Source organism: Octodon degus, unplaced genomic scaffold, assembly GCF_000260255.1.
Source record: "Octodon degus isolate 3935 unplaced genomic scaffold, OctDeg1.0 scaffold00264, whole genome shotgun sequence".
NCBI lineage: Eukaryota > Metazoa > Chordata > Mammalia > Rodentia > Octodontidae > Octodon > Octodon degus.
In genome coordinates, this window is record NW_004524840.1 from 1,868,473 (window position 1) to 1,881,814 (window position 13,342).

General features: G+C 39.4%; 1 protein-coding gene across 1 annotated transcript; it reads right to left on the reverse strand.

Annotated features, from left to right (window-relative positions):
- Window positions 1-8,981: 8,981 nt before the first annotated feature.
- On the reverse strand, window positions 8,982-9,599 carry LOC101577020 (keratin-associated protein 27-1). The gene has a single exon (XM_004646330.1). It carries the CDS (start codon window positions 9,597-9,599, stop codon window positions 8,982-8,984), a length of 618 nt encoding a protein of 205 aa, XP_004646387.1.
- Between the last annotated feature and the right edge of the window lie 3,743 nt (window positions 9,600-13,342).

Below are 13,342 nucleotides of genomic sequence, written 5' to 3' on the forward strand. Positions count from 1 at the left end.
CAGTGTGTTAAATATTGAAACTGTCCTACCGATTTGATTTGAAATTGTCTCATTGCTATTTGTTTATCAATAAAATTATTGCAAATAAATAAATAAATAAATAAAAAAACAAAAACAAAGTTGGTGATAGATGTAACTCAAGATTTAGGTATCAGGAGAGGTGGCTTCTTGTAGTCATTAGAAGATACCCATTGAATATATAAAACAAGATATTTGTGGTCTTATTTGCCATCCAGAAAATGGTTCATTTAGAAAAATAATATCCCAACCTTTATTAAAAGATAGTTAGAATTCTGTGGATAGGTGAATATTTATTATAGCTTTAATAGAAACATGTAGTATCTATTAAAGGTTTTTATGTGTTATGTGCAGCCTTTAATTTACATATAGGGCTCATTAAAGGTTGTTGTGCTTAGCACATGAAAATCTTTTAATAAATTCTCATAAGGGACATCTTGAGGTGTAATTGGGGTGCACTGCAGTCAGAATCACACATTGGATTCGAGGCCCGACTGCTCCTAATGAACTGCATTCTCTTGGGTAAGCCATGTAACCTTTCTGGGTGTGTGTGCTCCTCTACACAGGGAGCTCATCAGAGGCCTCGTGCACATTCAACATACTTGAGATTCTGTCAGAATGAGACTGATAAAAATGGAGCTGTATAGGAAGAAGCCACACAAAAGCCCACTTAGCCATCCCATGGATACATAGCCCACCAGCGCTTTCCTTATCACCCTAAGAAGGTGTGGGAAACAGTTCACTCTTTGGATATCTCTTTTCAGAGCAATCCACAGTTTTGGTTTGCATTTGTCCTCTGTGGAAAGCTTGTTGGCTCAGAGTGCAGAGTATTGGTTTTTGATTGTCTAGCATTTCATCTGCAGCCTCGAGGAACCAGAGCACCGGCCTTACATTAGCAGCCCCTCAGGACCCTTCTCAAGATCAATGCTTTGATCTCTATAGTGATTCATTGCAGGAAATTAAGCGGACTCCTGGGGATCAGGCACAGACAGCTGTATCCCCAGGGAGATGGCAGAAGGAGCAGGCCTAATATAAGCAACCTGCTGAGCAAACAGCCTTGAAAAATGAAAACGCACTGAGGACAGTGTCCATCTTCTCCAAAAGATGTATTTATTTCAGTGGGAATCAGTGTGCCAACTTCAGTCAGGTAAGTACACCTGTAATCATTATAAACATTTATTGAGGTTTACTGTAAATCTGATTTTTAAAGAGTGTGCTGTATTGGCGATCTGTGGGCATCAGTAGGGATAAAATTATTTATTTTACTTTCTCCTGAAGCTTAATTTAACAATATATGAAGGCTAAGGAATGTACTTTATTCTTGATAATCTCAGCAGGCAAGAGAGGATAGGTTTCCCTAACATGTAGAGTGTTGAATCAAGTGTATAGTTCATGCTGAGAGGCATATAATGACGTCTGTCAGTTATCGTGCCTTTTGACATGGTATACAATGGCAGAAGACTTTTTAATCTAGGTGTGTCACTGTGTTCAGTCAATATAAGCACAAGCACAGCTCTGCACAGGGCAGTAGTGCAAGGTCAGTGCATTGCTATGGAAGGTGTTCTTAGCATTCGCTTTGATTTGCAGTCTTCTCTTCTCATTATCTCTGTCAATTAGTAGTTGCTGACTTTCTGTGGGGACACTGACCCTGTATTTGAAACAATATCACACTGAGTAATGGAAGAATAGAAATTGGCTTAATTATTTTCAGATACTTGCCCTTAAGGTTTCTTTGTTCTTATGTGTAGAGGTGACTACACTGGTTTTGCCTTTGGATTTCTCTGTGAATCTCATTAGTGAGTTTGTTTTCATAAAGGCAGAGAGAGTTATATAAAAAGTATGGTAAATTGCTTAGTTTGTTTAAACTAGCTTTATACGTGTACTGTATTTGTATGTGTACATCTATGGTGTATTTTATACCAACTAAGGTCTTAGCTCTGATGTATCTAAAGGTGGTGAATTATTTAAAGAAATACAGTTCTCCGGAGGGTGTGCTTCTTAAATACCCATTTTAAGTCAGTTATCATTTTTTGAATCTAAGTGGAAGAATCTGGAACAACACTATTGGTAAAAGAACTTCAAGCTGAGATAGTTAGTGAGTCTCCCAGAGGCAGAAACAAGAAGCGGAGCTAATGGAAGAGGTTCTACTCTAAAGAAAAGTGTGTGTGATTCTCAACAATTTAAAAGGAACTCCTATCCTCTTCTCCCATTTAGGTCTTAGAAAGAGTTCAAAATTAAACAAAACAAAAACAGTGCTTAACAGGAAAAAACCAAGATATACACTTGTGTGGAAAGTGAAACTACTGACATTAAGATAAGGTTTACAACAAAGAACTCTGATTCTGGGATAATCTAAACAAGTTCCTGAAATGTAAACTGTCAGTCTTACAAGTCTTGACGCTAATATGTGTTGTTCTTATGAAGTTTGAAGTACTACTGTTGTACAAACTTTTAATGGGCATTTACCTATTTCCTTTATGGAATTTACTCCTGAATTATAAACAAGCCATCTAGCCATATATATTCAGTTCTGTCCTCTGAAGGCTCACCAAACATTCAGGCCTATAATCCTTAAACAAATTTATTTGTACAGAACTTCAATATAGGACAAATATTTCCCCTACATTGAAGCCACTCTGATGACTAGAAATATACTGTAAGCAAGGCAGTTAAGAGTTATAGCTAAAACTTTGAAGGCCAACTCAGGCATTAAATTCCAGCTCTATCATTTACTGCCTGTTCTAGAAATGCTTTTATTCTCACTGGAAAAACATGAGAATTGAAAAATTGTACTTATTCTATTGAGTCGAGTTTTAAATGATGTGTATACAATATTTGGTAAATAATAATCACTCAATTTCCTAGAGCTTTGTTGCTGCCCTTGGTACAATAGTGTATGGACAAATAAATCCTCTTGATAGTCATTTTGCAATCTTTCTAGGAGAAACAATTTAAGCTACCTGGATCTTGATGAGTCTGGAGAACCAACAAATGAATCTAACCAGTGTCATTTTCTGCAGGCAGGAAGAAATGGGTTCTGAAGCTTGGAGAATATTCTAGAGCATCTGCCCATTGAGCTGTTACCATATGGAGTCAAAGGGAGTGCTCCACAGAACACCTCACTTTTATTTTATATAGCTAATAAACTTTCTAAATATAAGAAAAGACATTTTGTCTCTGGCCAAATGCTCTGTACTCAATTATAACATTAAAATGAGATTGAGCCCCAAGAGCCACACACACATCACATGAAGAATTGAGTGACACCTGGCATGTAGCACTTTTCATGTTTTAAACAGTCTACTAAGCATTTAATTGGCATTATATCATTTGGCTGTCACAATCATCTAATGAATTAAGCATTATTTGCTTCATTTTACAGTGAAAGTATTGAGTCTTAGAAATGTCAATTCGTCCCATGACATGTGGATGGTAATCGACAGAATTTAGAATTGAATAAGGTTGAGTGATTTAAGTTTTGTGCTCCTTTCCTTATACTAAAATTCCACTGAAGTCTCTTCATATGACCATAATGCTCCTTATTCAAGTATCAAAAGTCTTTTATATTTAAGGTCACCCAATTTGTTTCTATGAGGAGCACGAAGGTGTTTCCTGTTGAAATAGATTAGCTGTTGGACCCTTGTTCAGCTAAATTCTGCTACAATTGTGACCATGGTCAGCCTGAAAAGAATGAATTAAAGTCTAGATGAACAAAGGAAACTGGGTAATGAAGCTGGTCTACTGCTGTCATACCTCTCCCCTGGCTTCTTCTTGTCTCCATCACACCCACCTCTCTTCTCCCTGGTGTCTTGCATTTCTAGTAAGCATACTCAGTACAGGAACAGAATAAGGTGTGGTAGAAAACTGTGGTGCATGTCGATATTTTTAAAAATTATCAGTTCTCCTCACTATAAACCTCCCTACTTTGAAGACACTTAAGTCATTCTTCACACTTTCTGAAGCAGTTCTTGCAGTCCATTTCCATTTCTTTAGTTTTCTGTTATGAATGCCTCAGTTTGGGGAGTCATTTCAAAACATTCATCTTTTGTGATCATCTTGACTTTGAAGAAGAATCAGAATTAAGCATCATATAAAATCTGATAACAAGCTATGAGGAAACACTGTCACAGTTTTAGGAACTTGTCTTTTTGGGGGGTGGCACTTGGCAGTAGCATTCACTGTATTTTCCATCACACTTCCTAGAGACACAGAAGGACTTCTACAGTTGCTTCAGAAACTATAAAGAGCGATGGGATAGGTGTAGTTGGACTCATGCAGTTTCTTTTTTTCTTTTTTAGGGGGATTAATGAAAATATTTTCCTCTAATCAATGTTTTTAACTTAAACACTTCCTTTATTGCTGATCACCCCCCTCCCCATATTGGAAGAGTGCGTGCAGTGCTTGTTTTGCTTCTTGGGTTCATATAAGAAGGCTCAGATAAGCTGAATTGTTCCCAGACAATCCAATTTGAGTTTTATTTGCAACCATCTTCCTGTGAATGAAATTCACCTATGCTCACATGATTTGCTGTAGTTGGAAACTAGAGAGGCCGCCATGAAATGGAGTCTGTACTTATGATTGCCAGCGCTGTGCTACTGCTGCTGCCAGAAATTTTATATAAATGTCTCTGGCTTCAGGGATGCTTTTCTGCTGCTATTGATGAAATCAAATAGAATTCAGCATCTCTCAGATGTTCATCAGTGATTCTTCAAATATAGCCCTCCAGAGAGAGAGAGAGAGAGAGAGAGAGAGAGAGAGAGAGAGAGAGAGAGAGAGAAAACTGGCTCACATTACTATGGATTATGATGAAATCCCATTGTACAACACACATAAACTGGTGGCCAAGGAAGGCTGGTGGCATAATTGCAGCCTGAGTCTGAAGGCTTGAGAACCAAGTCTCAGGGCTATATATCCTGGTCCAAGTACACAAGACAGATGCTCTAGCACAAGGAGAAAGGCAGTGAACAAAAGGGATCAGTGTCCTGCTCCACTGGGTTCCATTCAATGCTCTAGAGGTTAGAAGAGGCCTATAAAAATTGAGGAGGGAAATCTGTTGCACATACTGATTCAAATGTGAAACCAAGCCGAGTATGGTGGTGCACACCTGTCATCCCAGCACTAGGGAGGCTGAGCCATTAGGATCCTTGTGATTTCAAGACCAGCCTGGGCTACAAAATGAGCACAAGACCAACATCAACTGCATGATGAGACCCTGATTAAAAAGTACCCCCTTCCAAAAAAAAAAAAAGCAAATCCAGAAATGGATCCACAAACACACCCAGAAATTATATTTCATCTGAGTGCTTTCTGGCTCAATTTGATGTGCTTAATTGCCACCACATTCACTCACAGAACTGCCCGGTAGATTAGCAATAACAACAGTTTCATCACTATTTCAGGAGACACTCGCTAATCCACTTCAATTAGGTAGGCATGCATTTCTAATCATTGTCTCTAGTAGAAATGTTACCCGTGCCTTCCAAAATATGAAGAAGTTCATCTCTGTCTTGTGGGTGACTAGCTCTCCTAATCTGCTATAAATTTCTGGATTTATTGACGAATCTTTACCATCCCCTCCATACAGCTTGTCTTTGTTTTGGCTGGCTTACAATATCTTACTGAGATTTTATTATGTGCAAAATGGTATCCTGAGAACTTCCAGTGCATTGCCTTACTAAACCTCACAGTATCCCATAGCTCAGGCTTGGATATGATATCCCTTGCAAAGATGGTGTATGAGGGGCTTGGCATCCAGTGTAGCAGTGTTCAGAGATGTTGGGGTCACCTTCTGCCCTCTGTCTACTGGCTGCATTGAGGAGGCCAGCTCTGCTCCCCCTGCTCTTACCCCATGCAATTTCTGCTTTTCCAAACACTCGAGCCAACAAAACCTAGGCTTCAGTTGCTGAAGCTGAGAACTAAACTACATCTTTCTATTCTAAGTTGATTCTTTCTGGCATTTCGTTCCAACATTAGAAAGCTGACCGACACAGAAAATGGGAACAAGGAATGCAGTTGTCACTATGACTGAAGCTGACAATATTGTGGAAGAGAATTTGGAACTGGTTCGCAGGAAAAGTTTGGAAAGGCTTGGCGAGGTGGATTAGACTCTGACGAATGCTGTGAGCAGAGTGTAGAGGGTAATGCTAATTTGGGGTCAGAGGACCAGGATGCTGATCAGAATGTGGGCAGTAAAATCTTCCTCACTCCTGCTACATTCCAGCAAAGAATTTACCTGTATTTTGTCTATGCCCTGAAATTTTATGGGAGGCTGAATTTACATGTTAAGATTAGTTAAATGGAGGAGAAAATTTAAAGGAACACAGAGTACTCTATCTGAGGCATAGATATTGTTGGGTGCTTTCAGCCAGATTTATAGTGAAAGTTGAGAGCAAAGAAAAAGTTAGAAGATGAAAAACCACATGTTGGTTAGGAAAGAAACACAAGTAAAGTTCAGGCCAAAGAATGTGTAATTGCAGCAGAGATGAACATCATTGTATAGACATCAATTACTTGCACTGAGATAATAGGAACAATATCTTGAGGATATCTAAGCAATCACCAAAGCCCCACAGATTGTAGGCCCAAAGATACGAAAAGGTAAGAGTTGGCAGAGAAAGCGCCAGGACTCCCTGCTTGAGCAGCGTCCCCTAGGCAATCAGTTCCTGGGATCTACTTCACTTTGCTCAGCCACGCCAGCCCCAAGCAGCTGCTGCATTTGTGCTGCCACTCGAGCAGATGTAAAGTATACACCTGGTGCTGATTTTGCCAGAGTGCGTAATGTGAGAGTTTCAGGTGCAGTGGTGCTTCCGCCAGGATTACACAGGTAGCCCAAGAGCGCCCCAGAGAGAGTGATGTGTGAAACAGTGAGGGTGAAACTGAGGACACAGTGCACCTGGCAGGAAGTCGGAAGGCTGGAAGCGTGGAACATCTGACAAGTGAATTTTTAGGCAGTGAGCAAAGGAAGGACAAGAGAAAAGTCGTGTGGGTGGGACTCAGCCTGCCATAGTTCTGGGATATCTACGCCTTTTGAATCGCACATCTCACCCTGTGTGCTCCAAGGGTGAGAGAGCTAGCATATGTGATGTTTACCCCTTCTGTAATGTTTGCTTTGTTGAGTCTCCTCTCTGTGCATCTAATTCTCCCTTTCAGATGAAGATGTTTGGAGATGAACTAAATGCATTTGCTTTATAACATGGACATAAGACTTTGGTAAAATGTTATATTTTGGGTATGGTATGTTGCAGAAGGATCACGCGTGGGGATTTTGGATCTCAGTGCAGCAGTGTTCAGAGCCATGGGTTCTCACTGCTATGATGTGAGCATCTTTCTCCCTCCTGTCCTTCCGCCCTGTTTCTGCTTTGCAAAAGGATAAAGTGATGGAAATGGCTCATCATACTCTGAAACCATAAGCCAAAATTATCTTTCCTCTAAACTCATTTTCTCAAGTATTTTGTTGCAATGCAAAACTGATGAGTACTAAATTATATCTTCTCAAGATAAGCACTAAGGACACTGGGATGCCCAGTAAAGGATAAGCAACTTGCACGTGCTCACCCAGTCAGAAATTAACCTTCAGCCAGCACAGCTGAGAGCTCAAGCCTACCTAGTACACCTGTCTGTCTTTAGAGTCCATGGTACTAACCATTCCCTTGGGACATGCCCCTAAGTGGTAGATTAATGTAATAACATATCCAAAGCTTTAGAACATCTATGTTGCCCAAAGAAAATTAATAAGCTTCATATATTCTGACTTCAGGATTTTATGATCTTCACATTAAAAGTGTTTCTTACCTCTTGAGACTGTCATTTTCTAGTTCATACTACAAAAATTATAACAAGGGAATATATCACTTTATTCTTCAAGTATTATGTATTTTGATTAGAAAATAACAAACTTTACAACAAAAATCTAACTACAGAGTTGAATAAAGTATTATAATGACAATTATGTTTTTAATTCCAAATGAAGTGAATTTGTTTAATAAAGAACAGTTTTTCCACTCAATATTCACTTAAGAAAAATTGAAAATAAAAATATCAGGAATGTAATGCAGATGATAAACTTCACATTATACTGTCTTAAGTTATCTTTTTGTGATTTTAAAGTTCAAATAGGTGAAATTCATTTTTTTTTTCATTTCTGATACAAAAGATACTAGCTGATAGTTAGCTTAAGAATCTTTCGATTCAACTGATAAAAAGGTGGCAGGTGAATAAATCCAGATTTTAGGAGTGTTGCTGATGTTATTAACTATTAGCTATTAACTATTATTTACCCAAAATAGAGCTGAAACCATCAGAATGTATAAGACTAGATATGCTTCTAAAGTCTTATGAATATATTTTAATTTTTCTATATTAATGATACATTAGTCAATAAAATAGTTACAATGCTATTTCTATAGACATTTATGAATAGTCCTAGTGTAGATTAACATTTTCTTTTCTTTTTCTTTGTTTATTTATTGGATACAGGGTCTCACTACACAGAGTGGACTCATAATGAATCTCCTGTCTTAGTTTCCCCATCACTGGGATTACAGGCATACATGTGCCATCATGCCGGGTATCCAAGCCAGTGGGGTGGGGGGCCAGCACAGCATGCAGTACCTGGAATAGACTTCTGGTCTTTGTGCTTGCCAGGCAGGTACTTAGACTGCTGAACTATCTCCCCATCTCCTAGGTTAACTTTATAAAGAGTCAAGTTATTCCTTGGTTGCAACTTACTGCTCTATAGTAAACACAGGTTTAATGATATAAAATAATCAACATAATTTCCATTTCCAGATTGCCACCAGACATGCCAAAAGAGAAAAAAATTCTTGTCTTTGGAAACACTATTATTACACATGTTCATTCATTTACAACACACACAAACACACACGATATTTTATATTTAGAGAAAAAAAGCCCCTAAATAGTCCCAAAATAAATTAAAATATGCCACATCCCCTACAGATTCTTCACTTACTAGGCAACTGCAAACCACCAGTAACACAGCACGCTGGCTCATAAGTGCTAGAAGATTCTGAGAATTGTGGCCCAGGGGCAACAATGACCAGTGGGCTACAGGAACCAGATTCCGAGATCTGACATTGGCGTTGGCTGGATTCATACTCCAGAATCTGGCAACTCTGAGACGAAAAAGTTTCTAGTTGACTACACTTTGCCAAGGAGCTCTCAGGTTGCGGGTGATGGGCTCCAAAACTCACTTGCTGACTGCTTCCTGCCTGGAAAGGCTGAGCCACATTCTCTGGCACTGCCAAAGAACTTCTTGGTTGGCATGACGTCCTTTCAGAAGGCTTGGAATTGGAACAAGTTGTTTGGACAACCCGGGAGAGGCAGGAACTTTGCACACACGTATCCTCTGTCAAATGGTCCCTCTCCTGACTGGTTAGTTGGCAGCTGGTGGTTTCATTGCAGGCTCCTTTAAAGTTGTCCAAGAGCCAGGTTCTGCCATGGCAAGCACTAGGCAAACAGATTCCATCTCCAAAGCTTGCAGAATTAGAGCCATGTTCAATGGCAGAGAGCAGTGGTGGCTCATAGGAGCTCCTGAATGATTGGCAGTAGCTATGAGGCATGTTCCTAAAACCCTAATTGACATTGGTCAGAAGGACCAAGTTTGAAGATTGAAATCTTAGCTGGGGAGATTATATACTACTCAGAAAGCTGGGTGTTGGCAGTTTTTTCAAGACTGCTTTGCACCTCATTGCTTAAGCTAATTTGAAGGCTAACCTTTCATTAACACTTGGTTTGGTTATATATGCAATTGTGTTATTAATCAAAGATGTAAGTCCATTTTGAACCTTCAAAATAGCTTTCATGTGATCTCCAAGGGTGATTCATTAGGGAGAGGTTTGTCAAGTAGGAGTCCCAGCATGTCATCCATGCTAATTTTTTTTTTTTTTCTTTAGCCGTCATGACTTCTTACTTTGCTAGGCAGACAAAAATGTATGTGGAAATAGCCAATTGAGTCCTGGTTAGTATTCAGCCCTGAGTGTGCAAGGCGTCAACCTGGCACATGCAGGATGATGTTCAAGATGTTTGTGGCTAGCAGTGGACCCACCTGAGCCTGTCTTTAGGTCTTGCCCTCTCCTGTCAGTTGGATCAGGAGAAAGTTTGCAATCGATTTGTTGTAAAATATCTATGTATACACTGTACAGCTATCAAACTAGTATAATTAGTACTTCCATATCCTCAAATATTTATCATTTCTCTGTTAGAAAAATATAAGTACCTACATTAAACTGTTACAAACTATACTTACCCTACTCTGCTATGGAACAGTGGAACTAATTGTAAGTCTTCTCTCTATATCTCTGCTGACAAATATACCAGTGACCTTTAAAAGAAAATTTAAATTTTATTTATTCAGTTGGTACAGGGACTCATACACAGGCTGGACTTGTAGAGATCCTCCTGCTTTAGCCTCTGCAGTGGTAGAATTATAGGCATGCCCCACCGTACCCAGTTTTGGGACCTGCACAGCGCTCCCAGGTTCTGGGGCCAGCACGGCATAGGGATCAAACCCCGGTCATTGAACTTGCCAGCCAGGCACTTAGACTGCTAAGCTATCTCCCCAGCTTTGCCAGTGACTGTCAACCTTTTTTTTTTTCTTATGATTGTACTCTCCACCAATTTGTGTGCTAATTTGTTTCTGTGCTTTTCAAAACAGACTTGTTTTGTGCAACAAACTGGTTTGTGACGTGCTTCCCATTTTTGGTTATTTTATATTTTGTTGTCCGGCTACAGAGGATCAGCTCCTACATTCTTCTGCACTAGAGTGCTATATTGAGCAGTTTTATACACAAAGCACAGAACCTCGCAGGAAGATTTCTATCACGCATCCCATAATTTACCTAGAAATGGAACAAAAGTACATTCTTGGCAGGGTCCTAGTCTTTTGTTTTCAAGTCTGATGAAACACAAGAACAGCCAGAAACTCTTGTAAAATGTAATCCTTGATATTTGAAGAACTAAGGATATTCTAGTATATTAAAGAGTATTCTTCTGAATACTTTCAACTTGCCTCTCCACATACCCAGTTTGTATACAATACCTTTGCAATGCAATGCGTGCAAAGTACTTATAGTTTTGAAATGTCACTCTTCTGCACCTGAGCATATCCCTTTACTGCCCACATGAGTCCTGAAATAATGCATGTAATTCTTGCAGGGGTAGTATTTGTATTTATTTTTGTAGAGGCTGCCACTGTAGTTTTTGACTCTCCTCTGAGGGATTCAATGAATTTTTGTTGCTTAATTTACAGTTTTGGCTTATATTGATCTCATTCACTCTCCACAAAAAAGATTCCATCTGGGGCTGGGGGAGTAGTTCGGTGGTCTAGGAACCTGCATGGCAAGCGCAAGGACCCATGCTCAATCCCTGGTTCCACATGCCATGCGGCCCTGTGCCAACCCAGCCACCGAAACAGGGTGTGATGTTGCACACCTGCAATGCCAGCACTGGGAGACTGAGACAAGAGGATCACTATGAGTCCAAGCTGCATGGTGAGACCTTGTAGCCAATTAAATAATTAATTAATTAAAATTTTTTGAAAAGATTTCTCAATCCATGACAGCCCTGTTCCTGGGGTACACTGAGACTGGGTGTGGTATTGTGTGCCTGTAATCCTAATAGTTCAGAGGCTTAAAAACAGAGGACCACTAAGAGTCAGATCTGTCTAGCGAGACCCTGTAGACCCTGTACAAAAGAAAAAAGAAAGATTCCACCCTCAGAATCTAACTTTTTCCTTCAAAAACTTGCAATATTTTTTCCACATTATGTCTTTGCCATTGCACTATCAATTCCAGAAAGTGAAGAAATATTGTTTTCTCACTATCGCATCCCCAACCATGTCCCTGATGCCTGCCTAGTAATAATATGTTCTTCACAAGTTTACTTTGAAAAATTGATGAATAGAAGGTGCTTAAAGAAAATGTATTCAACTCACAACTAAATGTCTGATACAGTATAGTTTGGACATCTTGAAATACACAAAAAGTTCATGAATTGACAAGGACAATGAGTTTTAAAAAGATAACTATGCCTACGTTTTAGCTCCATCTTTCTGAAATGAGAATCAAATGGCTAAGAAATCTCCATAAATGGCTCAGTATGAGCTGAGTCATTTATTTTGAATAATGTTTGATTTTAAATAAACATGTTTTCAAAAGCTTGTACAGTGGAAATGTCACTACTTCTTATGTCAAGAGCAAGCTGTGTTGCCAAGCCATGTGGGCAGAGCTGGACCTCACACAAACTGGAAATCACACCCTAGTTTTTAGCAGAATGCTCTCTTACTAACTCACAATGTGCAGCAAATTACCCCAGGACGGCACTCTTGCTAATTTGCCAATGTGGAGTGGCGGTGTTGGATCTGTCATTTGTGGCAAGAACATTCCCTCATTCCTTTTCTCTCAGGGATGCAGCATTGACACATATTCGGTTTTATTGAATGCAGAATTAATAGGTGCTTCACCATGCAATTTTCTTTTAATGAGTACATAAAGATTTCTGTCATTGCTGGATTTATAGAGGGAGTTACCTGACTTACTACTACGAAATGACATAGACAAAGCAACTGCTCACCTTGGAATTGTTTTCATGCAGCTTACTAAAAACTAAGCATTAGCTTTGTAGGTACTAGGATGATGGTGATTATGTATTCTATGTCTTAGGATTCTTCAGAGATAAATACACTAGCTACTTAATGGCGTACAGTGGCTGCATACAGCTACTGTGTGGTTCCCAAGAAATTGCAGCTGTCGTGGCACCTTACAGACACCAGAGGGAAGAATGCGGGCATTAGCTGTGGGGAGGTAAGAAAGTCTGAGGATGCTACAGCTAGAATGCTCTGGTTCTGGGCAAGCCTACTACTGCCAGCTGCAGCCTTCAATAATTGCCTTCAACTTTAATTTTCATTTCAAAAAACAAAATAGTAAGAAGTGAAACTTCATTGGCTTGTATTATAGATTGTTGCATGCTGAGTGACACATCAAGGTAGCTACTCCTTCTGCTCGGGTTAAGGGTCTCCATGCTGACAGGGATACTTACCTCAGCACCTTAAATCACGAAATCATAACAGAAAATCAACAAACTGCTTTTGGGATTAAGGTTATATTGTCAGTATCTAATTTGTCACATACCCATCATTTTTGGAGGCTGAATTTAATTCCCATGAGAGATGGAACCTTAGCTTGTCTCAGTCTCTCAAGGGCTCAGCATGTGGTAGCTGAAAGTTTGAACATTTTCTGTTAGTTTTATCCTGCTTACGTAGCAAAGCTAAACTTCTAACCACCTTTTCAGTCAAATAAAGGTCATA

Bases quoted from the DNA above. Each gene is read 5' to 3' on its own strand.
- LOC101577020 (XM_004646330.1), bottom strand. From the start codon at position 9,599: ATGCCTCATAGCTACTGCCAATCATTCAGGAGCTCCTATGAGCCACCA.